We start from the raw sequence: 26,805 nt of genomic DNA, 5'->3' as shown, positions 1-26,805 counted from the left end.
ATTTAGCAAAATAAGTAAGCAAAGAGACAAAAATATACTAGAGAATAGAGATAATATTAGACAAAACACAATGCTGATGTTGCTGCTGGATGTGTCATTAGGCAGTTGCAACATGCTAACCATAACTTTATAAGGCCATAATATGCCATTAATCTGGCTTTAACCTGGTCGTAATTCTAATTATAATAAAAACATGAATGGCTAACTTCGTGGAGACTGAATGTTTGCTGTCAGGTGGGAGCCTGATTTTTGTCCCTCAGCATGATGAACATGCAAACTGCTAATTCATATACAGTATTACAAAATGTTCGAACGATGCATTTATCCAGAAAGTGCATGGCTGATCTACACAGATCCCTCATGACAAAATGGAGAGTTTGATTGACCTTCTCAGCAGCAGCTCTATCAGTCAAACCGTACTGCTCCTTATGTAACCAAGGGTAAATACATAACTGTTGTAACTCTATAGCTACTGGCAGGGTAATAACTCAAACATTACATAAGATAAATCCTATTGTGTAGCATCAGAATCAGTTTTATGTTCTTGAGGGGATTAAATTAATACAGTTTAAGGTTTTGAAGAGGCAGTCATCATTAACGTGTCGATAAAAGTGAGGCTGTATATCTCAACGGTGTGTGCTTTTATGATCCAGTTTCATTAGCACTATTAAACTTGCATAAACTGGGATGTGATCTATTTTGGTCCAGTGACAGATAGACTGTAGCTCCCCAGAGCACACTTTTCCCTCAGGATGTGGTATACTGATACTGTCTACGAAACAAGCCGATACTTTCTCTACAACAACTTCCCCTGTAAGAGTTCCTAAATACAAATGCAGAGACTGACTGGCTCACTTGCTCACTTGCACAGAAAGCCATCGCCCTTTCCAGCATTTGAAACCAGACACTTTGACAGCTGAATCAAGAGCTGGCAACTAGCACGACATGGGGAGAGGAATGAGAAGGGAAGAGATGAGTGGCTGGAGAGAGGGAGGAGATATAGAGGAAATGCCTGAAGAATAATGGATGACATATCAAGATACTGCAATAAACTGATTCATAAAAATGTAATCAAAGTGATATTACTTTTCCTGAAAACTGAGAGGAGTCGGATCGTGGCCTTCTCTTTAAACGGCGATAATTTATAAGTAAATAACATTATCAATACAATTGGGTTCAAGTTAACTTCTCATACTACGGATCTCAGGGGTAAAATGAATGACCAAAAAGTTGAAGTTGCATTACTAAAAGTTATCCATGGATTGCATTTGTGATCGCAATGATAAGCACGTAATTAAACAAAAGTTGCAATTTGACTAAAGTAGCCATATGATTTATGTATCATATATATAAATGCTTTTAAGTTCGGTCTTCAAAAGTGCCCGTATAGTCTCTAAAAGCAACATTAATGCTCATTTACAGTTTTAAGATGATTAGATGAAAGTAACCTGGGTAGGTTGGGATGGAAGAACTTTCGATTGTGTTTTCCTAATTGTAACCCACGGGGAAATCTTCCAGAATGGGTCCATTGTGAATTGTTGGGCCTGGATTTAAAATGCTGCCAAAGTGATTAATTAAAGGAAAATGGGGTTGAGGTACAGGGGGCATGGGGAGTTTGGAGAAGGAGGTGGTGGGCGTGCAGGAGGGGAGAATGGAGACAGAGGGGAGGGGTTGGGGTAGGAGTGGGTGTGGTAGATCTACAAATAGCTGTGCTCAGTGCCTGGCATTTCTTCACTTCGTTTCTCTCCCAGTTGCCCAGTGGGACAGTTGGGACTCAGCACCTCAAGCGGCTCCATCAAATCCACAAGACAACCAAACAGTCAACCAGCCATGAGCAAGTCCTACTCCTCCTCAGCCCAGAGCAGCTCCTCATACCGTCGCACCTTCGGCTCTGGCGTCGGGTCAACCCCAATGTCCTCCTTCTTCTCCTCTGGAAAAGGTGGCCGCAGCTCCTCTGCAAGCCACATGTCCCGAGTCTATGAGGTCAAGAGTGCTGGTGTTCCCTCCTATTCCAGCTACCGGTCTTCTGGTGCTGGGGGAGCCATGCGCACCTATGCCGGTGAGAAACTCGACTTCAACCTGGCCGATGCCATGAACCAGGACTTCCTCAACACAAGGACCAATGAGAAGGCTGAGCTTCAGCACCTCAACGACCGCTTCGCCAGCTACATCGAGAAGGTGCGTTTCCTGGAGCAGCAGAATGCAGCACTGACGGTGGAGATTGAGAAACTGAGGGGCCGCGAGGGGCCCGGGCGCGTGGCTGAGATGTACGAGGAGGAAATGAGGGAGCTGAGGAGGCAAATAGAGGCCCTCTCCAACCAGCGCGCCCGAGTGGAGGTGGAGAGAGACAACCTGGCTGATGACCTGCAGAAAATTAAGCACAGGTAGGTTAGAGGATGGCTGAATGAGGGAATGGATTGATCTGTACCAATGGATGCACCGTTAAGGAGAGTGGATGAATGATGGAGAAGGGTGAAATGAAGAACATGTGACGCAGATGTAGCTTGTTGTTTTAACAAGAAGTTCCCAGAACACAGACTGACTTTGGCAGGAGTGAGCAAGAGGCCGATGTTAATGGTACCAGAAAGATAAACACAAAGTTTCAAAATCACTTCTATTATTGGGTAGTACAACCGTCTACATCAGGGGTTCCCAACCTTTCTGGCTTGTGACCCTTTAAAGCAAAGCAATTTCTACTTGTGAACCCTTGTCACAGGTTTAATATATGCATGAGTTGTGAGCAGTTTAATCAAAGAGTGATGTTCCCTTGTCAGAGATCTCGATTATAAATAAAAAAACAAACAAAACTAAATACAAAATACTGTATGTTTTTTTCTTGTTAAACGTCTAATGACCCTTCAGATTTTTCTTGCGACCCCTTGGGGGGTCTCAACCCTCAGGTTGGCAACTGCTTGTCTACATCAGAAGAACATGGTGACACATTGCTGGATGTTACAAGAAAAGACAAATAGGAGAAATGAGAAGAGGGGGAAAGTTAGTTTTCCTTGTTGATACAATGAAACAAGTAAAATCCCAGCATGTAGCATCAAAAACAATACGCTGATTTCCAGAGGGTGTCAGAAAAGGGAAACAACAAAGTAACAAAGGAGAGATTTGAGGATCGCTACACTTCACTGAGTGTTATGGTCTACCAGCTGTTTACAAAGGTGTTTATAATTTATTCACAAGAGACACTGCAGAGGAAAATGAAGAGAGAGAGAGAGAGAGAGAGAGAGAGAGAGAGACTTGCAGGCTCAAAGGAATAAAGTTGAGACGGACAGACAGATAAAGTTTCAGCTAGACAGAAAGAGCAGTAGACAGTAGACAGACGAAAATGAACAGACGAACACACTCAGCCTGTTATGTTTGTGAATTTATAGTGCGAGTAAAACTAAGAAAAAAAGAACATTTTAAAAATCCAAAAGACAGTCCTCCAAATACACATTGCTTGTGTGTGTGTGTGTGTGTGTGTGTGTGTGTGTGTGTGTGTGTGTGGAAAGAGAGGGAGAGAGTGAGCTGTGATGTGGGTGTATCTCTGAATACTACACTATTTGTAGCTACTAGGTCAGCTCTTTGAATTTAGAATTTCTGTCACTGCAACAGCTAGCAACACCCCTAGATTTATATGTATTTGTGTGTACATACAACCAGAAACACAACACTTACAATGCATGAAGACACACACACACACACACACACACACACACACACACACACATATACACACACATAGAATGTCTGCAGAGTTTAAGGATAGCATCAGCAACTAAAATGTATTCTGGTAACACAAATGTATCTTACTTATCTTTCTCAGCTAGGCACTTTGCTGTACCTGCAAAAAGCAGGAAGTGAAAAATAAAATGTATTTACCACACAAATGTGTTCAGCAGAGGCTCTATTGATCAGATTAAGTATGTTCAGTATCCTGTAAAGTAAGTCCACATGTGGCACAGTTGAATGCCACTTAGTATGAAAAAAGAAATTGATCACCATGTCGTCTGACTCACCTGTTAAAAGACTGATTTTCATGGAACATTTCCCTGAATACTGTATCATTCAAACCTGCAAATCTGTTAAAGAATAACAGAAATGACCAGCCAGCCACTATATACAGTATATGCATACATCACATGCATGCATTCTCTCTATATTTTCCAGTTGTTCAGGGTGCATAGTGAAATGCTAATTCTGGAAACAGCACCAGCCAAGGGCAGACCTCTGCTCCTTTCTCACTGTTACCCTTCTGACTCTGACAGTGTGACAGCAGCTGCACCACAGCTTTAGGACTCAAAGAGCAAGGGTGCACAAGGTTACAAATAAAAGTTAAACTTTGATGTGTCACTGTCTAGTCAAGTCTATTCTTATATTTACTGACAGCCAAAAAGAACAGCGAGCAGAAACCCGGAGGGATGAGAGGTGGTAACTAGTTTTTCTGTCTAGTAATTGGTCCCTTGGGAAGAAGCCAGGCTCTCAAAACACCGTTGTTGTGTTTTGCCTTCACTTATGTTTAAACTTTTTCCTCTTTTCCTCTTTGTCTGCTCTCTCCAGACTGCAGGAGGAGATTCAACAGAAGGAAGAGGCTGAGAACAACCTTTCCGCTTTCAGAGGCGTACGTCTTCTATTTCCATAAAATCACACCTTTATATATCTCAATTTTTTTGTCATTTAATCCTGAAAGCCTGCAGTAAAAAAATGAAACACTCCACCCTAGCACAATTTTCCCTCTCATCTGTCTCATGAATCACTTTCTTCCTCTCAGTTTCTTGTTCTCCCTGCACATTTTCACCTTTTCTGTTGGCTGTCACTATAATGTTTTTTCTGTTTCCGTGTTTGCATCCAGGATGTTGACAATGCCACTCTGGCCAGGCTGGACCTGGAGAGACGCATTGAGAGTCTGCAAGAGGAGATTGCCTTCCTGAAGAAGATCCATGAAGAGGTTTGTTGTCTATAAACTCTGTCTGCAACCAGGCCACCACACCTACAGGACATTTGTGCACTATGTATGTCAGTAGGGTGGTGTGTACTGTATCATATAACAGCTCTGTGTGAACTTATACTGTGGTATTAGATATATCTGAGCCTCTGTCGGCATGCAGCTCTTCAAGGGATCAAAAATGTCACACCCTTTGATGTTAAAACATATTTATTGTGCACATTTTCACAGTATTACACACACTCTCTCTCTCTCTTTTCCCGGACAAAAGTGTAACAATTCGGGCATTTCGGCCTTCTGCAAAGCAAATGCAGAGAGTGCAATAGACACATTTGTGGACACTCACCCACAGACATCAAAGGACATACCGAGCTACACACTCAGACACATGTCAGCACAGTTGAGGTCTCTTCCTGTCATTTTGATTTCTCCGCCTCAACTTTGACCTCTCTGAAATGCTGAAGTGATGATTGGTTGAAGAGAGCATGTCAGCTGTTGTGCGTGTCTGCATGTATGTGTGTGTGTGAGAGGGAGGGAGAAATGGGTAAAAGGAGTGTGTGCATGTGAACAGATGCAAAGCTATTTATATCTTTTGGTTAGACCAGAAGACAGCTGAATGGGACCCAAGCGTACTAATTTGAATCTTCTAGTTTCACAATGTTAAGTCAGCCTTGTGCTGGTTTCTAGTGATATTTTAACAATGTTGCGTCAATGCACCACTGGGAAAACTTGTGGTTTCTACATTAATATGTAAATGTCATCAATGTTGGAGGCCCTACCCTGATTTTATTGGTTATGTTTGAACCCTTCCCTTTCATGAGCTCCATGTCAGACAAGGTTTAGATGAGAACTTTTCTCTCTGCTTCTTTATCTGTCTCCCACAAAATTCATTCCTTTCTTCTTTATAACCTTCCTGCCTTCTGTTGTTTAAAACGTTTATTCATCCTGCAGGAGATCCGTGAGCTGCAGAGCCAGATGCAGGACACTCAGGTACAGATCCAGATGGACATGTCCAAACCTGACCTGACCGCTGCTCTGAGGGACATCCGCGTGCAGTACGAGGGCATCGCCGCCAAGAACATCGCAGAGGCTGAAGACTGGTACAAGTCTAAGGTAAGCTGGGAGCACACACACATACATACATACAACACACACACACACAGCACTGCTAAAACCTCTTCCCTGTCTCTCCTCAGGTTTCTGATCTGAACCAGGCTGTGAATAAGAACAACGATTCACTGCGTCAGGCCAAGCAGGAGAGCATGGAGTACAGGCACCAGATCCAGTCCTACACCTGTGAGATTGACTCACTCAAGGGCACTGTGAGTACTGACTGCAGCATCTCTCACTTTATTACAATTTTGAGTTTATTTCCTCCTTGTGGTTTACACCATGGTCGTCTTTTCTTTGCTTTTTTCTTGGTAAAGCCTACTTTTCTCTCTATTGCCTGCATCCTGTTCCTCTTCTAACTTCATGTCTCTGCTCCCCTGTAGAACGAGTCTCTGCTGCGCCAGATGAGAGAAATGGAGGATCGCATGGCCCGCGAGGCTTCTGGTTACCAGGATACTATCACACGGCTGGAGGAAGACATTGCTAAGATGAAGGTGATTATCTTACTGATTTTACACTGACTCATCTTCACTCTGGTGGATCACTGAACTGAAACCTGTCTGTGTGATTTTACAGCTTTTACAACAAGTTTTCTTTGGTCCCTTATTGCAGTTTTCCCAGTTGAAGTTTATTTGAGCAGACAATAAAACATTTTATGTGTTGATTTAAAGGATGATATGGCTCGTCACCTGAGAGAGTACCAGGACCTCCTCAACGTGAAGATGGCCCTTGATATTGAAATCGCCACCTACCGCAAGCTGCTGGAGGGAGAGGAGAGCAGGTGTGTGTGTAATTCGTATTTCAGTATTTCCCTCTTATTGCCGACTTAATAATTATATTAATATATTAATAATAATATTGAATTCTGTGTTTTCTCCTTTTTGCAGGATCACCACCAATGTGCCTGTCCAGTCTGCTTACTCCTCCATTGGATTCAGAGGTAAGAGAGAAGCAGCCCACATCCTTCCCTTACACACAGAAATACCCTCAAAATCCATTTTACATTCCAGATGAGCCATTGAGGGGATAAAAAAAGGCTAATTATAGCTTGTGACTGTATATGGTGGGTGCTATTTTGAGGGCACTACATGCTTTGTACCTGCAGTGACACATTGTGACCACTGTGTGGCGGTATATGACATGTGAAAAACCTTCATGGCTCTTTGGTTCACAGGGCAATCATCGCCAAGCCACACATCAATAATCACACAACTTAGCCTATTCACTTGATGTATTAACTGTCCAAACGTGCAATTAATCTCTGCCAACACCTCCCCTCCGCTCCGCTTTGCAGCTGCTTAAATGTAATTTAGAGATGATGTAATTTAGAGATGATATATTAGGTACAGCCATGATTCATTAGCGCCATTGATTTTTAATATGAATTAAATTATTACACTTTTAAGCGGCAGTCATACTAGCTCCACAGACTGTTTCATGGCCGTCCCCTTCATGTGCAAAGCATGTCATCATGTTGTGCAAAGCCAGTTAACCCTCTTGGAGCAGTACTAAACTAATGTGTGTGACTGTAGCAAAGCTTACTGCTTATATGTTCATGAAGTAGTGTAAGAGCTGTATTAATGTATTCTTACAGAGACCAGCCCTGAGTCCCAGCATCAGCGCTCCTCAGAGGTTCACTCCAAGAAGACTGTTCTCATCAAGACCATCGAGACCCGCGATGGAGAGGTTTGAGCACACACACATGTGTATATATACATGACATACAGCATACTTATAAGCCCCAACACACACATAGCCTTATATACTGTAATAGAGTTAGAGTCAATAATTCTGCCACTGAATGACTTTGATTTGTTATATTCTCATCCAGATGAAGTATTCTATGAGCCAGGGCGCTAGTGCCCAGTCTGTAAGTCTGGTTCCAATATCCCACCTACGTTTATCATCTGTTCACTAATGGGCTGAAGCAAACTACCAGATTTGTTTTTTTGTATTATTTCCATGTCTAAAATAGGCTAAAGTCATACAGAGAGAATTAAGCAATCTATGTATTGAAATCTTAGCTGCAAAAACATTTCTAGTTTCTAACTGATCTTGTAGTTTGCGTCGACCCTGTATAGACACTTACTGTATACCTGAACTGCGATACTCCACACTGGCTTCCATGAACCAGCTTCACTGTCAGTGGCAACTGACACCCCCCCCCCCCCCGCCCCCCCGCACAGCACTCCAAACAATACCTGCTTCACTGATAGAAAACACTCTGAGGTGTTATCTGCAGCACTCTGCCGTCCTCAACATAGATAATGAATATGGTTTTCCTTCTTTCAGGAAAATTTACAAAACCTCTTCTCTCCTCCTCAGGTTGTCAGCGAGTCCACACAGCACCAGCAAGACATCATGTAAAACAGAAGAGGCGACATCAGAAATACTATATAAAATAAATTAATACAATTTTAATAACATTTTCCTACCACTACTTTGATGATTTCTAAGCTGAGCCTATTTTTAGAAACAGAAGGCTGAACATTTCAGCTGATTTAAATGGAAAAACAAATGATATGAGTGCAACCAGTGTACATCTTTACAGCATAGATGCAGTATGGAGGCACAATGCATTGCCTTTAGCCTGGTTTTAAATAGAGGTCATTCCAGGAATTATGCTTTACTCGTGTTACTTTCCTTCTTCTCAAAAACACCTGAATTTGTCATATCCTGTCTGCAAAAGTAATTAAATGGCAAGAGTAGAGTTTCAAAGTAACAACAACACTGTATTGGCCCAGTGTCCACAGGGACGTTTGCAAGGTGTAAGACAGATCAACGGGCCTGAAACACCACAGTGAAAAGTAACGGTTATTTACACTGCACATATTCCAAGTCTTCCTGTGCAAATGTGCAAGTATAGGACTTGATTAGGAAGGGCTTTTATCTTTGTAACTGATTGAAGGGAAGTGAGATGTTGGTTTGAGAAATGTCAGAAACACAAAAAGGAACTCAGCTTTGATTGAAGTTTGAGCTCAATAGCATGTGTTAGGTATTTGATTGTATGCGTACGGGCGACCATGTTATGCTGCTTCACTGTGCCATAAATCTCAAATAAAGACATTTGTTATCACCGTTTGTCTCTTGAGAGTCAGTCAGGTTCTGAAGGTTTTGGAAGAAAAAGTCTTTGTTTTCGTGTGTCTGTACATAGCACACGTATTGTGTAACACAGTCTCCTTTTCAAAGTATTTATTAGCAATCCTCAGATGGCGTGCGCGCCTTTGCATTGGTTCCTTTATGAACTGATGCCACCCACTGCATTCATCATCTGATGTGGGCTGTGTTAGCTGTCTAAAATGATACTAGCTTTCCCAGCCAAGCGTAACCGTCTTCTGTTAACATTTAATTCACTTTCATAAAAGGAAATAGGAGTTGGAATTATCCGTAACAGGACTGGTCTTGGTGCAGGGAGAAGTGAACAATGGCTTGTTAATGAGCTGGCCCCGGTTTTGCTTTGTTTCCAGCAGAAAGCAGATTAACACAGCAACAAGAATTATATAGCTGGCGCAGTTTGTGTCTGAAGTCACTGGACTGAAAATGTCAGCAGAGATAAAAAAAAAAAGTGGGGGTGGAGGAGGAGAGTGAAAGCAGACAATAAATGAGCATGCAAGAGAGAGAGCGAGGCGAGGAAGGTGACAGGGAGAAAACAAGAAAAAGAGTGGGTACAAATGTAATGAAAAGGTTATTCAGAGGCAAGATTTAGCAGGAGATAATTAGGCAGAACAGAGAGAGAAAGTGAGAGATTTCACTGCTTTTCCAAGAATTACTGGAGTATTGTTGGTCAGAACGTTCTGTCTCTGTTACTTTCTTCACAACTGCTGTCGACAGCAACAGCTTCCCAATCAGTGGAGGTCAATAAAAAGGGCGGCATGTTCCTCTGTTCCATTTCCTTTGAATGAAGTCAGCTTACCTCTGTGACCTCCCCTCGATCAGCTGGTGAAAGTACATGTTGTTGCCATTCAGGCGCAAAAAGAAATGTTAATTGTTACATGTGTCTCCCTTTTTGTGCTGATTAAAGCAATTTGTAGAAAACACTTCTTATATCCTGATTAGATTTGTGTTTGACAGACTCAGTGTACAACAAGTTATACCATTAGTTGTTACAATGCATAACTGCTGTACTGTAGTGTGTTATTAAGCTGCAATGCAAATGTAGCCTGAAACCTATTGTCCGACTACATAAATGCATTTGTGAAGTATCAGTGGAAGGGACGCATGAACATGAACTCAGCCAGCCAGCCAGATGCTTTGTTTTTCCATCTGTTCTGTTTCTTCTTAATAGTTATTTATCGTGGTTGAGACCTGGCAGAGCAGTAAGAAGTATTGCATAAATCAGGAAAAACCATACACTGTGTATCCCGACCAATACTGTTTTTGTGAGGCTGATACCGATATCGATATTTGGGTGTTTAAAAAATAAATAAAGATATATCGGCCAGTAGTATATATATTTCTTTCCATGAACACATACCATAAAAAACAATCTTAGATGTATTTTTTGTATTGTGACCAACAAACATAACGAGCGGCAGTTGAAAAATAAGCTTGTCAGTGCTCCCTGGTAGACAAACTATGTAACGGTAACACTGTTTCTAAACCACCTCAAACCTAGTTTGGCATTTCTGTTCTGCAACATAAGCCGACATTTACACCACTACGATATATCTGCTGCTATATCTGTCTGGCCGTCTAGCTCGAACTGTGTCATACTGGAATAAACATTATATAGAATCTGATTTTTCTGTAATATCTAGCTGGTTTGACTATCACTGGCCACTCCTAACAAACCTTATTCTGTTCTCTGAACTATGGCTCTTATGTAAAATGTGTGTGTGTGTGTGTGTTTCTGAGTATTTGGTATTTGTATTCATGAATGCACCTCTGTATACACAATGACTATGTAGGAACAGCAGAGACAACAGCACTATTAGATTGTAGAATCACAATGTTTATCATATTTTAGGTCCATATAAATTCATGCTCAATAATAATAATAATAATAATAATAATAATCAGATGATTTGTACAAATCTAAACAGGGTGGTAGGAAAATGAATTGCCATCTCTTGTGGAGCAATTATTGAATCACTGTTGGTTGCTGATAATCAGAGTCAAGGCTCAGTTTGTTTGCTGATTTTCAACATCACATGTTGAAACACCAGGATGACAATGATACAAGTGCATCCACCACCCAGACAAATCAAACCAACAGGACATACAGTAGTAACACAATATAAAACAGGCCTACTCCATTAGAAAATAATCAGCTGGATAAATTACATAAGCGGCATGAACATGAAAATGAAACAAAACATTTGTACATTTAAAAAGTTATTTACAGTTCAATATCTACAATAAGTGTTGCCCCAACATATATTCAGCAGTGATGAGCAATCACAGAAAATATTGAAAATAAAAATAATAAAGTTAAAAAAAAAGAATTGAAAAATGAATAACATTAATTATTTTTTCCCCCAAATTACAAACAAGAACGGGGCTCATGTTGTGAATGACCATTTTGTTAATTTTTATCTTTCCAAAATGTAAAGACAGTGATGATGTTATAAGCGCACCACAGTAAAACCACAAAAGAGGACCAAAACAGGACTGAAGTGTAAGCAAAAGCCCCAAGTAACACCTGAACAGCTACTACTGCGAAACATTATTGGAGTAACACTGACACAGCAGAAGAGAAGGTGAGCGTAATGCACGTCAAGAGGAGGGAAACGATTCAAATGCCTTTTCAAAGCCCTTTACCTGGACAGTGCAAACAAAGGAAGGAGAAGAGAAAACAGAAGGTGTGTTTCTCCTGAGTCCTTTAGTTGGACCTATTCACTGTGGCAGAATAGGCTACACTTGGTCCTTTCAAAATGTTCATTATTGAAAATGTGCACAGAGGTTACAAAAAAACAATGAAATTATAATATTCCTTTTCTGCATACCGTTGATATTGAAACACACCACACTTCATTCAGTCAATGTGGATTATGTTTTGTGCACCATGGGACCAAAAAAAACTAAACTGGAAATGTGAGGTTTTCACAAGACAACAGTGACACACTGAAACATTGACACATTGGAAACGGTTGCACAAGGATTATCATGCAGTAATGGGTTATGGTGAAAATGTTTGGTCCTCCAGTGCCAATCCCATCGCATATCATCAGGTATTTAGTATTTCAGTACAGTACTGTGGAATATTTTTGCTTATCTAAACTTCAGAAAGTAAAATCTCTAAAAATTACATAAAACATAAGGGGTCATAATCTGTTTTGCTGTTGAATTTCAATACATTTCTTCACTTGTGTATATTTTGGTCTTTCATCTGTGGCTCCTCACAGCAACATTTAGTCTCAGTTGTAACTGTAACATTAGGAGAGTTGGTGTTTATTGTGGGGACCTACAGTATACCCATTCCAAAGAGGTTCAAATAAAACAAAAAGTAGCTCCTGTGTACTGAAAATACATCGTATACAAATCTAACTCCTCCAACTCTCTGGATGTTCAATACAACAGCATCAATGTTCAGCGCACATTTGAATTTAAAAGCAAAATCACACGCAAATGCATGTACACACTAACATATGCACACATACACATTAAATCTAGCAAAAAAAAGGTCCAGTAGTAAACAGTAGAGGGCGCCATTTGCAAATGCTCTCATCTTGTCACTATGTCTCACCATTTACATGAGATTATCTTCATTTCAAACTTCCTCCTTTTCAGCATTTAACACTTTATCCAAACTAAGAGATTCACATTTTTAACTGGACCAGTATATCGGCAAAAAAGCATGTTTTACATACATTACAATGAATCCCCCTCTCCTTGTCCAATATTTGGTACAATCCGTCACTTGCCACAGGGCCCATGTGTCCACTCACACATGCTAACACACTATATTTAACATTTTCACTGTCATGTATTGTCCCCTCCAAGCTCTCAAACTGATTTCAACAGTCGTATCCCTGGATGATCGGTATCAGACAGCAGTTTCTTGTCTTTGTAGGCAAATTCTGCAAAGGTAGGTTTGTTTTGGGGATGAGAAGAGGAAAAGGGACACGAGAACATATCAACAACAAACAAATTACATACAGTAGCTTACAAATATGGTTTAAATGGAGAGAGGAAAGAAGAGGGGAGGTCTGGATGTATCTCCTGCTCAGGTCCGTGTTTAAAAAAGTCTGCGATCGAGGGCAAAAGGAAAGTGACGAGATGTGAGCTCATTCCCCTTGGAAAATGGCAGCAATGTAGCAATGGTAGGCAATGACACGCAGGGTGTTCATGGGTGAAATAACATAAAGATTGTCTTCAGTGTGAACTGTTTGATCCTGTACACACCCAATACCAGTCCCTGTTCTGCATGTTGAAACAGCAGAAGACTTGTGCTGCCTGTCTGGGTTCACAGCCTGTCAGTGAAGATAACGGGCTGACTTCATGAACACCTTGCTTCATAAAGTGACCTTTCAATGGAGAAAATGATGAAGAAGAGTTGCCTTTCTGTTTGTGTCTTTGCTGTGTTTCTTGTTGCTGTCATTTTCCACTGAGCGCTCTTAATGGAATCCTTGAAGCAAACTGTTTACTCCTTTGATTACCCTCGAACTAAAGATACTGTAAGGTTTATTGAAGGTAGTGCTACCTTGACTCCATGAAAGCCACGTGATGCATTCTTATCTGAAATGCTGCAAACTTCCTGTGAATAAATGAGTGTTTGGATTGTTTCCACACTGCAATCCCACTGGAAATTACTTCTTACAGCTTGAAGCAACAAAAATCTTTCAATCAAACGTTCTACAGAGATATTTCAATTAACTCCTCACTAGACAAGATCAATTTTTTCCAGTATCCTTCAGACAGTGACAGTAGAAGTTTGAAGTCAAATACAGTATGTGATGATTCAAGACTTGACCACCCTGCCTTCAACAGCAATCAGTTCTTGCTCCATCCAAAAGAAGAGGCTCTGCTCTTGTGTCTTGACATTCATAAAGAACAAAAACTGTACCAAACTGGCCAAAAAATACAACCTCTAACAGGTCTGAGAGGAGAAAACCGGTGTGGGACTCAGTCATACCACCTTATGGACATGTTGAGTTCCTGTTGGGTTAATAGGCAGTTGATTAGGTTGGCACGGTAAGGTTAGGTTGTCTATCCCAAACTGTTACAAAGAGGTTTGACGTAGCCTTGTGTGACTGTGTGTGTGGTTGGGTGTGTGCATGAGCATTTCGCTGTCTCAGATGCGAACTGGAGGTCCACTGGGGGCCGTGAGGGGCACTTGAGAGCCGCAGTCGTAGTCGAGTTCGCCCATCCGTGTGCGGCTCATCATTCGACTATGGGAGTACGCTCGTCTGTCTGTCTGTCTGTCCCTGAAACTCCTGATGTAGCTCTGTGGACAGACAGATGACACAGGGTTGGGGTCAGAATATATAGTGTACAGGCATGATGTGATATGACATAATGAAAGCTTACTCTCACGTACAGCCATTATTAAAGGAAGTGTTCGACATTTTGGAAATTGCACTTTTTCACGCTCTAGCCAAGAGTTAGATGACCATTCATTATGAAACAGGAGCTAGTAGACGGTCAGCTCAGCTTAGCACAAAGACTGGAAAAGGGGTAATGAGCTAGCCTGACTCTGTCCAACGGTAACAAAACTTGCCAGTCAGCATCTCTTAAGCTCATTAAGTAGCATGTTGTGTCTGGTTTATTTAATGTGTGCTAAAACAGAAGTGTAAAAAGTGTAAATTTGTGGTTTAACCATGGGTTATTTGCGACTGTTTCTAGGCCGGGAGCAGTGACTTCCTGAAGTCTCCGCTGGTTGCCGGGTAACTTCACTGAGACAACAAGACTCCAGGAACTGCTCAAGGCCAAGAAACAGTCCCACACATAACCCCCCCTAAAGGTGAAAAGGTGGATTTTGTTACCTTCGAACAGTGCTAGGTTAGCTTTTTTCAATCTTCATGCTAAGCTAAGCTAACTGGCGGCTGGCTCCTGTTGCATATTGAACATATTGACATGTCATCTAACTCTTGGCAAAGAAAACAAATAAGCACATTTCCCAAAATCTCAAAAAGTAACATGTAGCTTATTTTTTTATTTCTTGAAATATTTTTGGAAACCATGAGATTTTGACCTATGTAACCAGAAGCTCAACTTCATTTCATCTTATGAGTAAGGAGACTTCTGCATCTTACCGGTGACAGCACATCTCCATCAAAGCGTCTTTTAGGGTTGGCCTTGCGGGGGTAGCCAGGTTCAGTCTGAGGAGGAGGGACTTTTGGCGGCTGAGAGCTCTGGGCTTGATGATGAGGGTGGGATGCTGCTGGGTGATGGTACTGCTGGTGGTGGTGGTGGTGATTGGTATGAGTTTTCTGCTTGTGGCTGGTCTTCTGGCTCTGTCGTTTTTTCTTCTTCTTGTTCTCCTTCTCCTTTTTCAGCCTCTCTTCCCGCTGTCGGATACGCATGAGCTGGACCCTCCGTTGCTGTCGACTCAAAACCACTGGAGGCAAAGAGACCAGAGACGTGATAATGAGTGGAAAGAAAGAAAGAAAGAAAGAAAGAAAGGAACAATATTCCCTAAACATAAACCATTCAGCAACACATATACACACACACACACACACACACACAGGATATACTGTCTATATATAATTAATGTATATCAATCTTGATGTGCTAATGTTCATATTACTGTTATTGTGTAAATATCCAAATATTTGGACACATTGTATTTTGATGCTTTGGCAACATTGTTTTTGAAACTTTCATGAAAATGAAGCCCTTTGAATTTGAATAGATAATCACAGGAGAGTGAGAGGATGATGAAAACAGAACAATACAGCTTTTATAGAGGAACAAAAGTAAGTGATTAAGTCAAGACGAAAGGACACATTCAAAATCACTCAGACTGACAAGAAAAATAGGAGAAATCAGATGAGACTTTTTCTGAATATTTTAATTAGCTTTTAAATGCTGATGGGGAACTATCCCTGGGAGGGTTATCGTAAGTACAGACAACAAAAAGAAAAAGAAAGGAAAAAAATGTCCCTTTTCTCATTTCCTTCGTGCTATTCAGTCAGTTGGCAGACAGATCATTTTCCTTGCTGCATGTTCTCGTAGTGAGCTGCTCAGTCTCCTGACATATTGTGAGTGGGTGAATGTATTTGTGTTTTTTTCACACCCTCCCCTGCAAAGGATGTCCAAACCTCCATCCTGTCTCACTGTCCCACGACCTGTGTGGATATTTTTGAGTATGTTTTTTCATACAGTGGTTTAAAATACAGTAGTGTCAGGGATCTGTTTCATGTTCATTATGTGAGGTCAAAATGTTGCCAGAAGTACAACAACCCTGCTGAACTTCCATGAAGACAAGATGTACTGTATGCGTCACAGTAACTGTGTGTGTGTGGGTGTGGAAGTGTTATGAGGTCTATTGTTGTTTCTTTGTGCGGGCGAACAGCTAACGAGGCACCATCTGCCAGGGAAACTGCTTAATGATACCCCCCTTTTCTTTTCCTCAGCTCACCCCACCTCAGACCCCTCTGGCTACATGCTACTGTGTGTGTGTGTGTGTGTGTGTGTGTGTGTGTGCGTGCGCGCATGCTCTATCACTGTCAACACATGCAGACAAAAAAAGGGGGAAAAAAGAGAAAACCTTAACATATGCGAGATAATTCATTCATGCCCGTGTCCTGCATGCTATTCAGTCAGCTGACAGACAGATGATTTCCCTTACTGCTCCACTTGGGTGCCCAGCTTACCCGTTGTGCCCCAGTTCATCACCCTCCCCTGCCCTTCCCCCAGTTCACCAGCTCCTTCTTTTCCCCATCCTCCTCTCAATACAGTGCTTGTCACCACAAAGGACGCTTTCAGGAGTTTAAGACTACAGACAAACTCTCACTGCTGCACATAAGATGTGTACATGTACATGATGTACAGGTGCATTTAAAGATGTTTCTAAGTAATACAATAATGACCCTTACTGACCTGGGTCTTATCGCAAAGCAGCAGGAACTGCAATAACATTCATAGTACTCTTGCTAGAGCTTCAGCTTCATTTTTCCTCTCATTCATCTTCCCAATCCCAGTCCGTATCTACAGCAACAAGCACACAATGCTAATGGTGCTTTCTCCTTGTTATTTGTCTTTTTTCATTATTATTCTTTGTTAATTCTGTATTATTATTTTCCCTCTTTCTTTTCACCCCTCCTTCTGTGGGGGGGATTTAATTGCCACACTGCTGGAAGAAAAGTCTCACTACTATTATTTTTTGATGCAGTATTTGTTTATTATGAGGTAACAGGTGTAGTGTAGAGGGATATTGCTGTAAACATTTGTTGTATGTTTATAGAATCCACTTATCTGTGTGTGATTGTTTAACAGTGAGAAAGACCTCAATATATGTTGGACCAGCTCTTAATCATGTAGCCACATGATAAGGAATAAAGGCTTTTTAGCAACGTTTTGGACAAATATCTTGAATTTCTGGAGAATTGATTCCCTCTCTTATAGAGAGTTTTTAGCCGCCCCGTGCTTCCTTCATGTCTCTTTCCCTTTCTAGGTCTCTTTCCCCCCCACACTCAATTGCACATTTTTCAAAATAGCACTAAAAAGCTTCCTCTATCTCTTTGCCCACACCCTCTGACTGGAAGCCATGGCAGCCTGCTGTTTAATCCCATTATTTGAGGCCATGTGTGACTTCTTCTAAGACACTGTTTAACTCTGCGCGTCGTGCGCCAGCAAAGATCAAATGTAAGAGTTTATGTGTGTGTGTAGGAATGAATGACATGTGTGTGTTTCTATTTTCCTGTAGTTAGTATGTGAGTGAGAGACTATGCCTCAGAGTATTCCTGTCTCTGTCTGTTTGTGTGTTTGAGTTGTGTGTATTATGTTTGTGTGCGTGTGTGTGTGTGTGTAGGATCTTGCCATCTGTGTTGTGGTTGCTTTCAGAAAGGCTGTTTCCGTCAATAACACGTTCCGCTGACACACTGATGTTGGTATACTCGGACTCTCCAGCACACACACACGCGCACACACACACACACACACACACACAGTTCCCTGCCCTCATAATGATTTTGATTTCTAAAGATGCCGATAAAACTACAAATTTAATAAAATTAGGACAGATTAGTCAGTCTTGATAAAATGGCACCAGCTTGTAGCGGCCTTTGTGAGATCGATACTGAAACAAGCCACATCATCATTCTGTGTACTTGACATGCTCACTGTTTAAGACTAAACTTTAAATCTAATTCAAAAGTTGAAATTAAAATTTTGCGTTGCACATGTATTACGTTAAACTGAGTTGAAAGCATCCTTAATTACACATCTCATGCTCAAACTTCAACATATGCACACACTAGATTATCCCTCCCTGGCCAAACAAATTGTGATTTTGGCTTGATCGAATACATTCTGTAAACCTTTTCAAGAGGTCTGCTCCAGCCTTGCCTGCAGCCTTTGGCTGTGGCCTACATTAGAGCGGACACGGTGAGGTGAGCACCACTGCTCTTGAATCAGCTGTTTCTGAGCATATCCATCACAAGTTCCAGGTTGGTGCAGAAGCTGTGTCTGACTGTAGCTGTATTTCAGCAGTTAACTAATAGGCCGAATTTAAATTTAGGTAAATTAAATTTACTCTCTATTCATAGGATGTGTGTTGGGCCATTTTCATATATTCATTAGCTTTTCATGATGTTTTTATTCAAATCGAGGAAGAGATCAAAGTCTTTGCTACTGTCTGCCGACATGTTGTGAGGACACGTTCTCTGTCTCTGTCCCTACATTCAGCCTCAGACAGTCTCACTTCCCCCGGGCCCCTGAATCTTCATGGAGTTTTCCAAACCTGTCATTTCCATTGTCCAGAAAATGGCCCTGGTGTGTTCCTGCCTTCCATATGAGCTGTCCTCCACACCCACCTGCCAGCCTGTTCCCAATCCCCCCCATTAGCCACTCAGTAGCCCTTTAGCCATTGTTCCCTGCTAGATTAACTGTACTTGCTATGCCTGTATCCTGTCTCTGCCCCTATTTCTGCATATCTGCCAGTGTTTGGACCTGCTGCGTGATTCTGATCCCTGTTGGATTTGTTTGCTTTTGTATTTGTACTGATTTGAAAGTTCCTTTAGTCAACCTGCTCTGCCTACAAGCGTCTGCATTTTAGTCCTTAGCCATGTAGCCAGTACATTAACTGTGACAACTACATATTTTTACACAATATCCCATTATCAATGCAAAAGAAACTATCAAAAATTGCTTTTCTGGTTGTATTCTTGGACTTCAGTTATGTTTTGTACACGTTGTCATGACAGAAATTATGTTTTGGTCTAATATACCTTTAAACAGTTCTTGAAATTGTTCATATCCTCCACATATCCTACCCACTAAAAATGTGTGTTCAGTGTACTGACATCCTGTGACACCATTTCTTAGTCATAAAGTCCTTCACATTTTCATAAAATCAAAACTACTACTTCTTGTTGCCAAGAAGCAAAATAAGCAATCATGGCAAAATAGCTAAAACACGATGTCCCAACCACAACAATGTCTGTGTCGTAACTTAGCTTTTGAACCTGCTTAAATGAGTCTGGTTGCGTGTATGTGAAGCAGCATCACTCACCCTCTGTGTGAGAATATCCCTCTGCAGTGACTTTCCATTGGATCAGCACTCCGAGGAAGGCCAGGACAGGCCACACCCCCAAGATGACCCAAGTAAACCAGCACACTGGCCTCTTTGGCGCCACCTGCAAAGATTACACTTAGAATATTAGTTGAATAATTTCATTTTGATAAAGTGCTGTCCTCCATGATGATGACACTTTTGTCAATTTCCCAAAACCTCTTTGGAGTTTAGAGTTATTCTTGCACAAGAAACCACATATAATGGTTGAGACAGTGTCATTATTATCACAACCCAACTGAACACCTATAGGAGATTTTAGACTGACATGCACTCAGTTCAAAATCTCGTGCAAATGACTGTATTCCTATATACCACTCTGATAACATAAAATTTCATTTACTCTAATTGAAGATTTTATCCACATATCCCACCCTTAACTCCCACCTTTAGCCTGTGTTTAGCCTGTGTTTTCCACATCCACACACATGTCAAATGCACAGATCTCCTTGTTCTCAGATAAACACCCAAATCAACTGTTGATCCACTCCTTCCTCTCAATCCCAACATGCAGGCTCCTGGCAAAGCTTTGTAGGCAGTGCACCGAGGTCAAGTGTCTGGAATCGTGGTGTTAACTGCTCTATAAAGTGGTCAATATCAAAGACCGTATCTGTCAGCCTGCCCAACTGTCTGTCTGTCTCTCTCTCTCTCTGACCAAGGCAAACAGCACAATAACGAGGGACACAATAATGATGTATGCACGACCACCCTCGAACATATAGAAGAGAGAAAAAACCTTCTTCAAGGTGACTTCAGCTAAATCAATAGCATTTCTTTCTCTCTATCACTGACAGTTTCCTCTGAAACACACTGACAAACCTACCCTGAGCCTTTCGTAGACGTAGTGTACCAAGGCGAACAGCTCTATAAAGTAATCCACGGTGACAGTGATGATGGCGGAGCCGAATGTGGCGGTGGAGAAGGTGACAAAGCAGCGCTGCCATTGAAGAGTTAGGACGGCAAATAACGTCCCAGAGCCCAGGAGGATACCCAGGGGAACCCACACGGTTCTGGGGTGGTAGAACTCCTCCATGACCTTCGAGAGAGAGAGCGAGGGGTTAATTTTAGTTTGGCACTTGGTGTTTTTTTGAATGGCAGTTCTTTTTGTTACAATCAGCTGTCAATCAAATTAATTTGAGTGGAATCGTTAACGGCAGCAAAGTGGCCTCATGTTTAACGATACGACATTGATACCATCGCTTTAGAGCTCACAGTCTTCTTCCAAAATGGCGGAAGCTATCGTTTTAGCCGATACCATTTATGCTACTAAAATGAAACCTGAAGGCCTGCCCCGCCCATGGTGTGCTTTGCAGTCAATTATGATTTATTTACTTTGAGTAGATGTTTCAAGTGCAAATGTGCTGATTTTTAGTTGGCAAGCTGACTATTTTGCCGGCAGCTTAAATGACAAGCTAAATAGAGAGTTAGCTAGCTTTTGATATTGCCTATGCACTAATGGCTTTTCATCTAAACAGTGCACAGTCTAATATGTCTCCTCACCACCAGTGAAGCCACTCCAAGCAGCAGGCCCAGCAGCAGGCCCACCATAAACAGTCCCACACTGCGAACCAACATGGTCACCAGGCCGCACAGGGTCCCGATGCCCAGGCCGATGCCCACTGATGCCTCAACACTCAGCTGAGTGTCCATCACCCTCTCCTTGTAGCACAGCATGAAGATGACCACAGAGCCAAACATTAGGCCCGTGAGGAACAGTACGGCCTTGAAGCATCGATAGCCTGGAGGAGAGATGGAACAGAGACCAGTGTGAGGCTATCGCAAGCATACTGAACTGATACATGCTGTAGCATACGGTGACAGGGAGAATATGTATTTGGGAACCATTTCCCAAAGAGGCACATGTTATAAAGGGTTAAGACGTTGTAAGCATCAACTGATTGTAACTAGGGGTTAGGGTTAGTTATGCTTTACAAATCTATAATAAGCCATTAAAACCAATGACAACATTTGGGTTGCAAGGCTGTAAAACATTTTGGCTGATGGTTATCATCCTCCATCATATAACTTGTTTTTTCTTTCTATTTAGCTCTTTATTTCTTCTGGCAGATCCCACCAATCCACAGTTTGACCACTTTTTAAATACCGGCAGAGCAGCATCTGGACAAAAATCTGTTTACTAAGAACGTATTACTCTTTAAATCTGCAGTTGATGGATGGTTGTACAATTGTAGTAACCTGAAATTTTTTCCTACAAATGGTTTATGAGTGATATATATATTTAATAAAAATGAATAAATTATTTATTGACCAGTAATTACTAACTAAAAACCCTTCATGAAGCAGGCCTTATTAGAAAGTGGTTCATTCTACAGTTTTCTCAATGTAGCTGATTAAATGTAGATTGATTTGTGGTTATACAAAAGTCTCTTGAAAATAAACAGGTGCTATCATATCTAAACAGGGAAGATAAAATATTACAGGAAGGATGCACAATGAACAGCCACCTTCCTTCCACAGAGAGGCATTTCCTCATTGGAAGATGATGGGAAGAGCAGATAAACTGTCTCTACAAACCTTTATGAAACTGCTTAAGATATGATAATCATCATATTACAAAAAGGTCATCCACATTCATTAGTCAACAGGCCTGCTGAATGGAACAGCTGCTCTCCTTCCACTTTTTTTTTTTTCCCATCACATGGTCCCTCCTGTCCTTGGCTTTCTCTCTTTTTCTCTTTCACCGGTTTATTTCCATTTTAATGTGTTTTATTGCAACGAAAACAGGAAAAAAAGCTCAAATGATCAACGGTTAAAATCTCATTGGCCTTTGCTCCTGTGCTTATTAGTGTTTGCGTCTCGCTTTATTTTTGCTCTATATCTCCTTTTTCTCTCTCTGTCTGACTGGACTCAGTCTCGAGGGGAACCAACATGAGATTGTTATCTTTGTGTAATCAGGCATTGCACAGCTGAGCCGAACAATACTCTTCCTCTCATCCAGCCCACCGTCCATGTTCCTCCTGCGTGACCATACCTCATTTATTTGATGCACTTCTTCTGGCATTCTTTATTTACTTCTACTCAATCCTGTGTGCTTTCCTAGATTTCTCTCAACCACCAGACCCTTAAATAAAAAGTGCAGCGTCAATGATTACACTTGAAATATCATGCCTCTCCTTCGCTGCTTCTCATCTTCTGGTCCACTTTCCTAGTCCACTTTTCTCTGTCCTATCCTTCCCTCTCTTCTCCTTTCCCCCTTTATCTCCCTTATTGTTCCACCGCTCCACTCTTCTGCTACTCCCTCCTACTGCTTTTGTTCCTCGTTTCTTCCCTTACTTTTCCTCCAGCCATCAAACCCTCTATCCCATCTGTTCACTCTGGCTTATTCAGCTCTTGTCTCCCTCCCTTCCTCTCCCTTTTTCCTTTGCCTCATCCATCTCGTTCCTATGAACATCACTCATCGTTTCTGCTGCAACTCTGCTGTTTTTCTGGGTCAAATAAATTACAGCTAACCTTTTCTTCTCAAGACCTTGGGACTAAACCAAATTCTACAGTTGCAAGAGGCACCTGTCAGCAGGGAGAATCCATTTTCTTGAAAACCAACAGAAAATTAATTCACTCAAATGTTACTGTGGGGTTTCTGAGAAATGTCAACAATATGCATTTTGTCTCATTTGCAGAACAGTGATTTTGTTTGGTTATAGAGCAAGATCTGGCACTGAGGGTGAAAAGGCACTTCTTTGTCTTCTCTATTTCACAGAGTATCCTGTCAAACAAACACATACAATAGACAACAAACAAATAATATAGACAACAGATGGTGAAGGACTGAGAAGTTTCAGTATTTCAAGTAAAATGATGCCATTCCATCTTGTTAAGTGAAGCATGTCTGAAACAGACTTTTTAATCAGTGTGACTTTCTTAAGTTTTTTGTCAAACTTTCAGAGCTGGTGTTAATTGAACAGATACAGAAAACATTATCATGCTAACGTGGTTATTATGTAGCTTGCTAAATCAATGATTCTAGTGTTGGCATGCTAATGCTAGCAGCATGCTTTAAAGTACATTTAAAGTGGGACACAACATGGTCTTTTGTCTGGCACCACCCTGAGGGCAAACTTGACATTTTCTGCCGTGCTCGTGGTGGGGATCTACAAATAGCAACGTTCTCTACATCTTTTATCCACCCCACAATTTCATTCCAGGGCTGCGAGCCGCTATGGTCTTGTTGCATGCTGTCAACTTTGTAAAACTAAGTTGTTGGGTAACCTGTTTGTAATGCAGGGACTGACGCTGCGGATGCTTTTCCAAGACATATACAGTGAATGTTAATGCTGTCTGTACGCTTCAGTGAATCCCTCTCTGTCTATTTGTATGCAACGCATCTGCAGCTTCAACATACTGTATATCAATATTCATCCAATTTTGCTTTCCCAAAATTCTATATATTTTCTACACAACACAATTCTGTATTTTTATTGCATTACCTTGTTAATTTTTTTGGATGTTTTTGTTTAGCAGAATGTTGTTGTTTGTCTTACTGGCAGTATAGATATTTAAATCCCTGTACAGGTCTGCAGGGAAATGATGTGAAGGATGTGATGTTATTGAATGTATTTTAGTTTACATAAAGGGCTACATACATTAGCAGTGACCAAATAATGTAACAAGGGATGATTCATCACAAGACAACACATACAAATTAAAAATTCAATGCATTGTTTGCTTAACAGCGGACACTGATTGTGTGTTGTATTGAGGTTTATTGCTTCTGTGGGATAATTTATAACTTGCATGGCTCAATGTGTACAGTATGTTGTGTTCTTGTTCCGAAATCAAAATGTCAAAGGAGGATCGTGTAAATCAACTATCTAATAGTATTTGTAGAACGCCCTGGTTATCAAGTGGTTACTGATGTATACCATGTCACTGGAAGAGAGTTCAAGTCATCTCTATACTGTCTGTTGTCCTGTAAAGGCAAGAATACACACATAAAAATGTGCTTCCATCTCCTACAGTCCTTGCAAAAGCATCACAAATTCCCACAACCAAAATGATTGTCTGAAATTGTCTGCCCTCTACCACTTTCACTAGAAAACAGCTGCAAATAAATCATTACACAATTACACTGCAAGCCAACCCAAGGCAATACACTGAAATTAATTGCAGCTTTGTACAAAAAGGCATGAGAAATTCTGAATGCCATGTCATTATCTGAGCACTTTTATGCGATTTTGCTAGTCCCTATTCAAGCAGAAATTCAATTTTTAATCCGTCGCTTTTTTTGTTGCTACAAAAACAACTCTAATATAAAAAGTCTGTAAACCATTACAGCAGATATCTCCCTCTCTGTAATTATTTATTGATTACACATTCCTGTAATGACTTTACATCCAAACTCATTAAGATGAGACCTCGCTACTTATGACGCAATCAAAAGCAGCCACTCACTGGGCACAAAATTAAGCTTCAAGTGAAGGACTTTGTGTCTTAACATATGAACTGACCCATGCATACAGCCCGGACATTTGATGGCACAGATGAATTAATTTATTTTTAAAAACAACAACAGGGGGTCCACTGCTTGTTAGGCCTGGTATATTTGATGAATTGCAAACTCCGTGCTTCTTTTTTCTTCCGGCAATGCTGCTGCAATATTTAGTTAAAAGAAATGGGAACATGCCTTTGAATAAGCAGCAGAAGATATCATGTTTTTTTCTTTAAAAAAGACAGCAGGCAGTCCAATCTTTTTAGGATGTTAGTATGCAAATTGGGATAGAATGTAGGAGTTTGTAATGGCGATTCGTGGATTTTATAAGATGTAATTCTAAGAAAATGTATGAGTCTGAGTGCAGACCATGAGTTTACCATTGGTGTAGTACAACTTACCCACTGAAGTAGTAGTAAATAATGTTATAGGGAATGCCACAGTGGCTTAGTCTGTAGGAATGAGATTTCAATATTGATTTGCATAGCCAGAAACAAGAGATCTACTCTGCACTGCTCTTAAATCAATAACATCATACAATCAATAAATATGCAGCGACATACAGTGTTTTGGTTGCATTGGTGCATTTTGGATGTGAGATTAACTGCTGAGCTGAACTGCATGTTGCCGAAGAGATCCGTATGGAGAGTTTTGAAAAAGTGAACTCCAATAGAGAAATGTGACATAGCAATTAAAAAGAAAAAAACCCCGTAATCTTTTCATCTAACTCTCGGCAAGAAAACAAATAAATTAATTTCCCAAAATGTTGAACAATTCCTTTAAATGTCAACTGAACAGGAAACATTAGTTTCATACAAAACAGGACTAGGATGAAAAGACCCATAGACCACTTACGCAAATGGTAGAGCAGCTCTTACTCTTAATTGATGGCGATTTGCTCTTTTCAGCTGGCAATGACAGGCACAAGTGGCAAGCTATATTTTGAAATTTTTCAGGGATCCCATTTAATGCACGATAACTTTTTAGATACATTTTAGTGAGTGCCAGCTCAGACAACATCACCACTTACCAAAGAAGCAGTAGATGATCCCAAAGAGGCAGCACATGGAGCAGACCACCGAGGGCACAATCTCATATCTCCTCTCAATCTCCTGGTCACACCTCAGCCCCACCTCAGCCAAACCCAGCAGTCGGCTGGTGGAAGTCATGATGACTGAAGTGAAGGGGGGGCGCCGTTTAGGGGAACAGAGTAGGGCAGGGGGGAAGGGTTGAGGGGGTGTGTCGGGATGACTGGATCAGTGGGCCTCACCCATTGAGACGTGTCTACCTGCAAACGGGAGGCATGGAAAGAAAGAGTGATGGAAAGAGAGAGAGAGGGAGGGAGTGAAAACGAATGAGAGAAAGAAAAGACAGAGGAGAGATTGATTATTGATTGCTCATTTTAAGTACTCAGCTGTGAGTGCTGACGGAGCAGTAAGCATGCATTACAGTTTTGAAAAAAGAAACATCTCAGCACAGCACAGCCACTCTAACAACTACTGCTGCAGATGAAATGACTGCATAATAAAAAATAAAAAAGTGCAAATTCAGCCACTATAATTCACTTGGATGTATAGTAAAGAGGTCGCAGCAAATTGTTGCCAACGGTGTGAAAGTATTTGACCAGTAGCTGAAGAT

General features: G+C 41.1%; 2 protein-coding genes across 3 annotated transcripts; one reads left to right on the top strand and one right to left on the bottom strand.

Annotated features, from left to right (window-relative positions):
• Positions 1-1,767: 1,767 nt before the first annotated feature.
• desma (desmin a) lies at positions 1,768-9,121 on the top strand. 2 transcript variants are annotated; one of them, XM_070914838.1, is made up of 10 exons: positions 1,768-2,384; positions 4,549-4,609; positions 4,841-4,936; positions 5,885-6,046; positions 6,130-6,255; positions 6,427-6,537; positions 6,715-6,824; positions 6,931-6,983; positions 7,638-7,729; positions 8,369-9,121. In XM_070914838.1, exons 1-10 carry the CDS (start codon positions 1,831-1,833, stop codon positions 8,408-8,410), a joined length of 1,407 nt encoding a protein of 468 aa, XP_070770939.1. In that variant the 5' UTR covers positions 1,768-1,830; the 3' UTR covers positions 8,411-9,121. The 2 variants fall into 2 exon arrangements, with proteins under 2 accessions (XP_070770939.1, XP_070770940.1); XM_070914839.1 differs by lacking the exons at positions 5,885-6,046; positions 6,130-6,255; positions 6,427-6,537 and having other exon boundaries at positions 6,748-6,824.
• Positions 9,122-14,276: 5,155 nt separating this feature from the next.
• On the bottom strand, positions 14,277-26,336 carry tmem198aa (transmembrane protein 198aa). Its single transcript, XM_070914911.1, has 6 exons — positions 26,198-26,336; positions 21,222-21,460; positions 20,545-20,757; positions 19,662-19,785; positions 15,238-15,542; positions 14,277-14,429 (listed from the first exon to the last, which is right to left on the bottom strand). The coding sequence occupies exons 1-6, from the start codon at positions 26,334-26,336 to the stop codon at positions 14,277-14,279; spliced, it is 1,173 nt and encodes a 390-aa protein (XP_070771012.1).
• Positions 26,337-26,805: the final 469 nt, after the last annotated feature.

The sequence above is a fragment of the Enoplosus armatus genome, chromosome 11 (assembly GCF_043641665.1).
Source record: "Enoplosus armatus isolate fEnoArm2 chromosome 11, fEnoArm2.hap1, whole genome shotgun sequence".
Lineage (NCBI taxonomy): Eukaryota > Metazoa > Chordata > Actinopteri > Centrarchiformes > Enoplosidae > Enoplosus > Enoplosus armatus.
The sequence above is the reverse complement of the archived record's forward strand: the minus strand, read 5'-3'. Positions and strand labels throughout refer to the sequence as shown.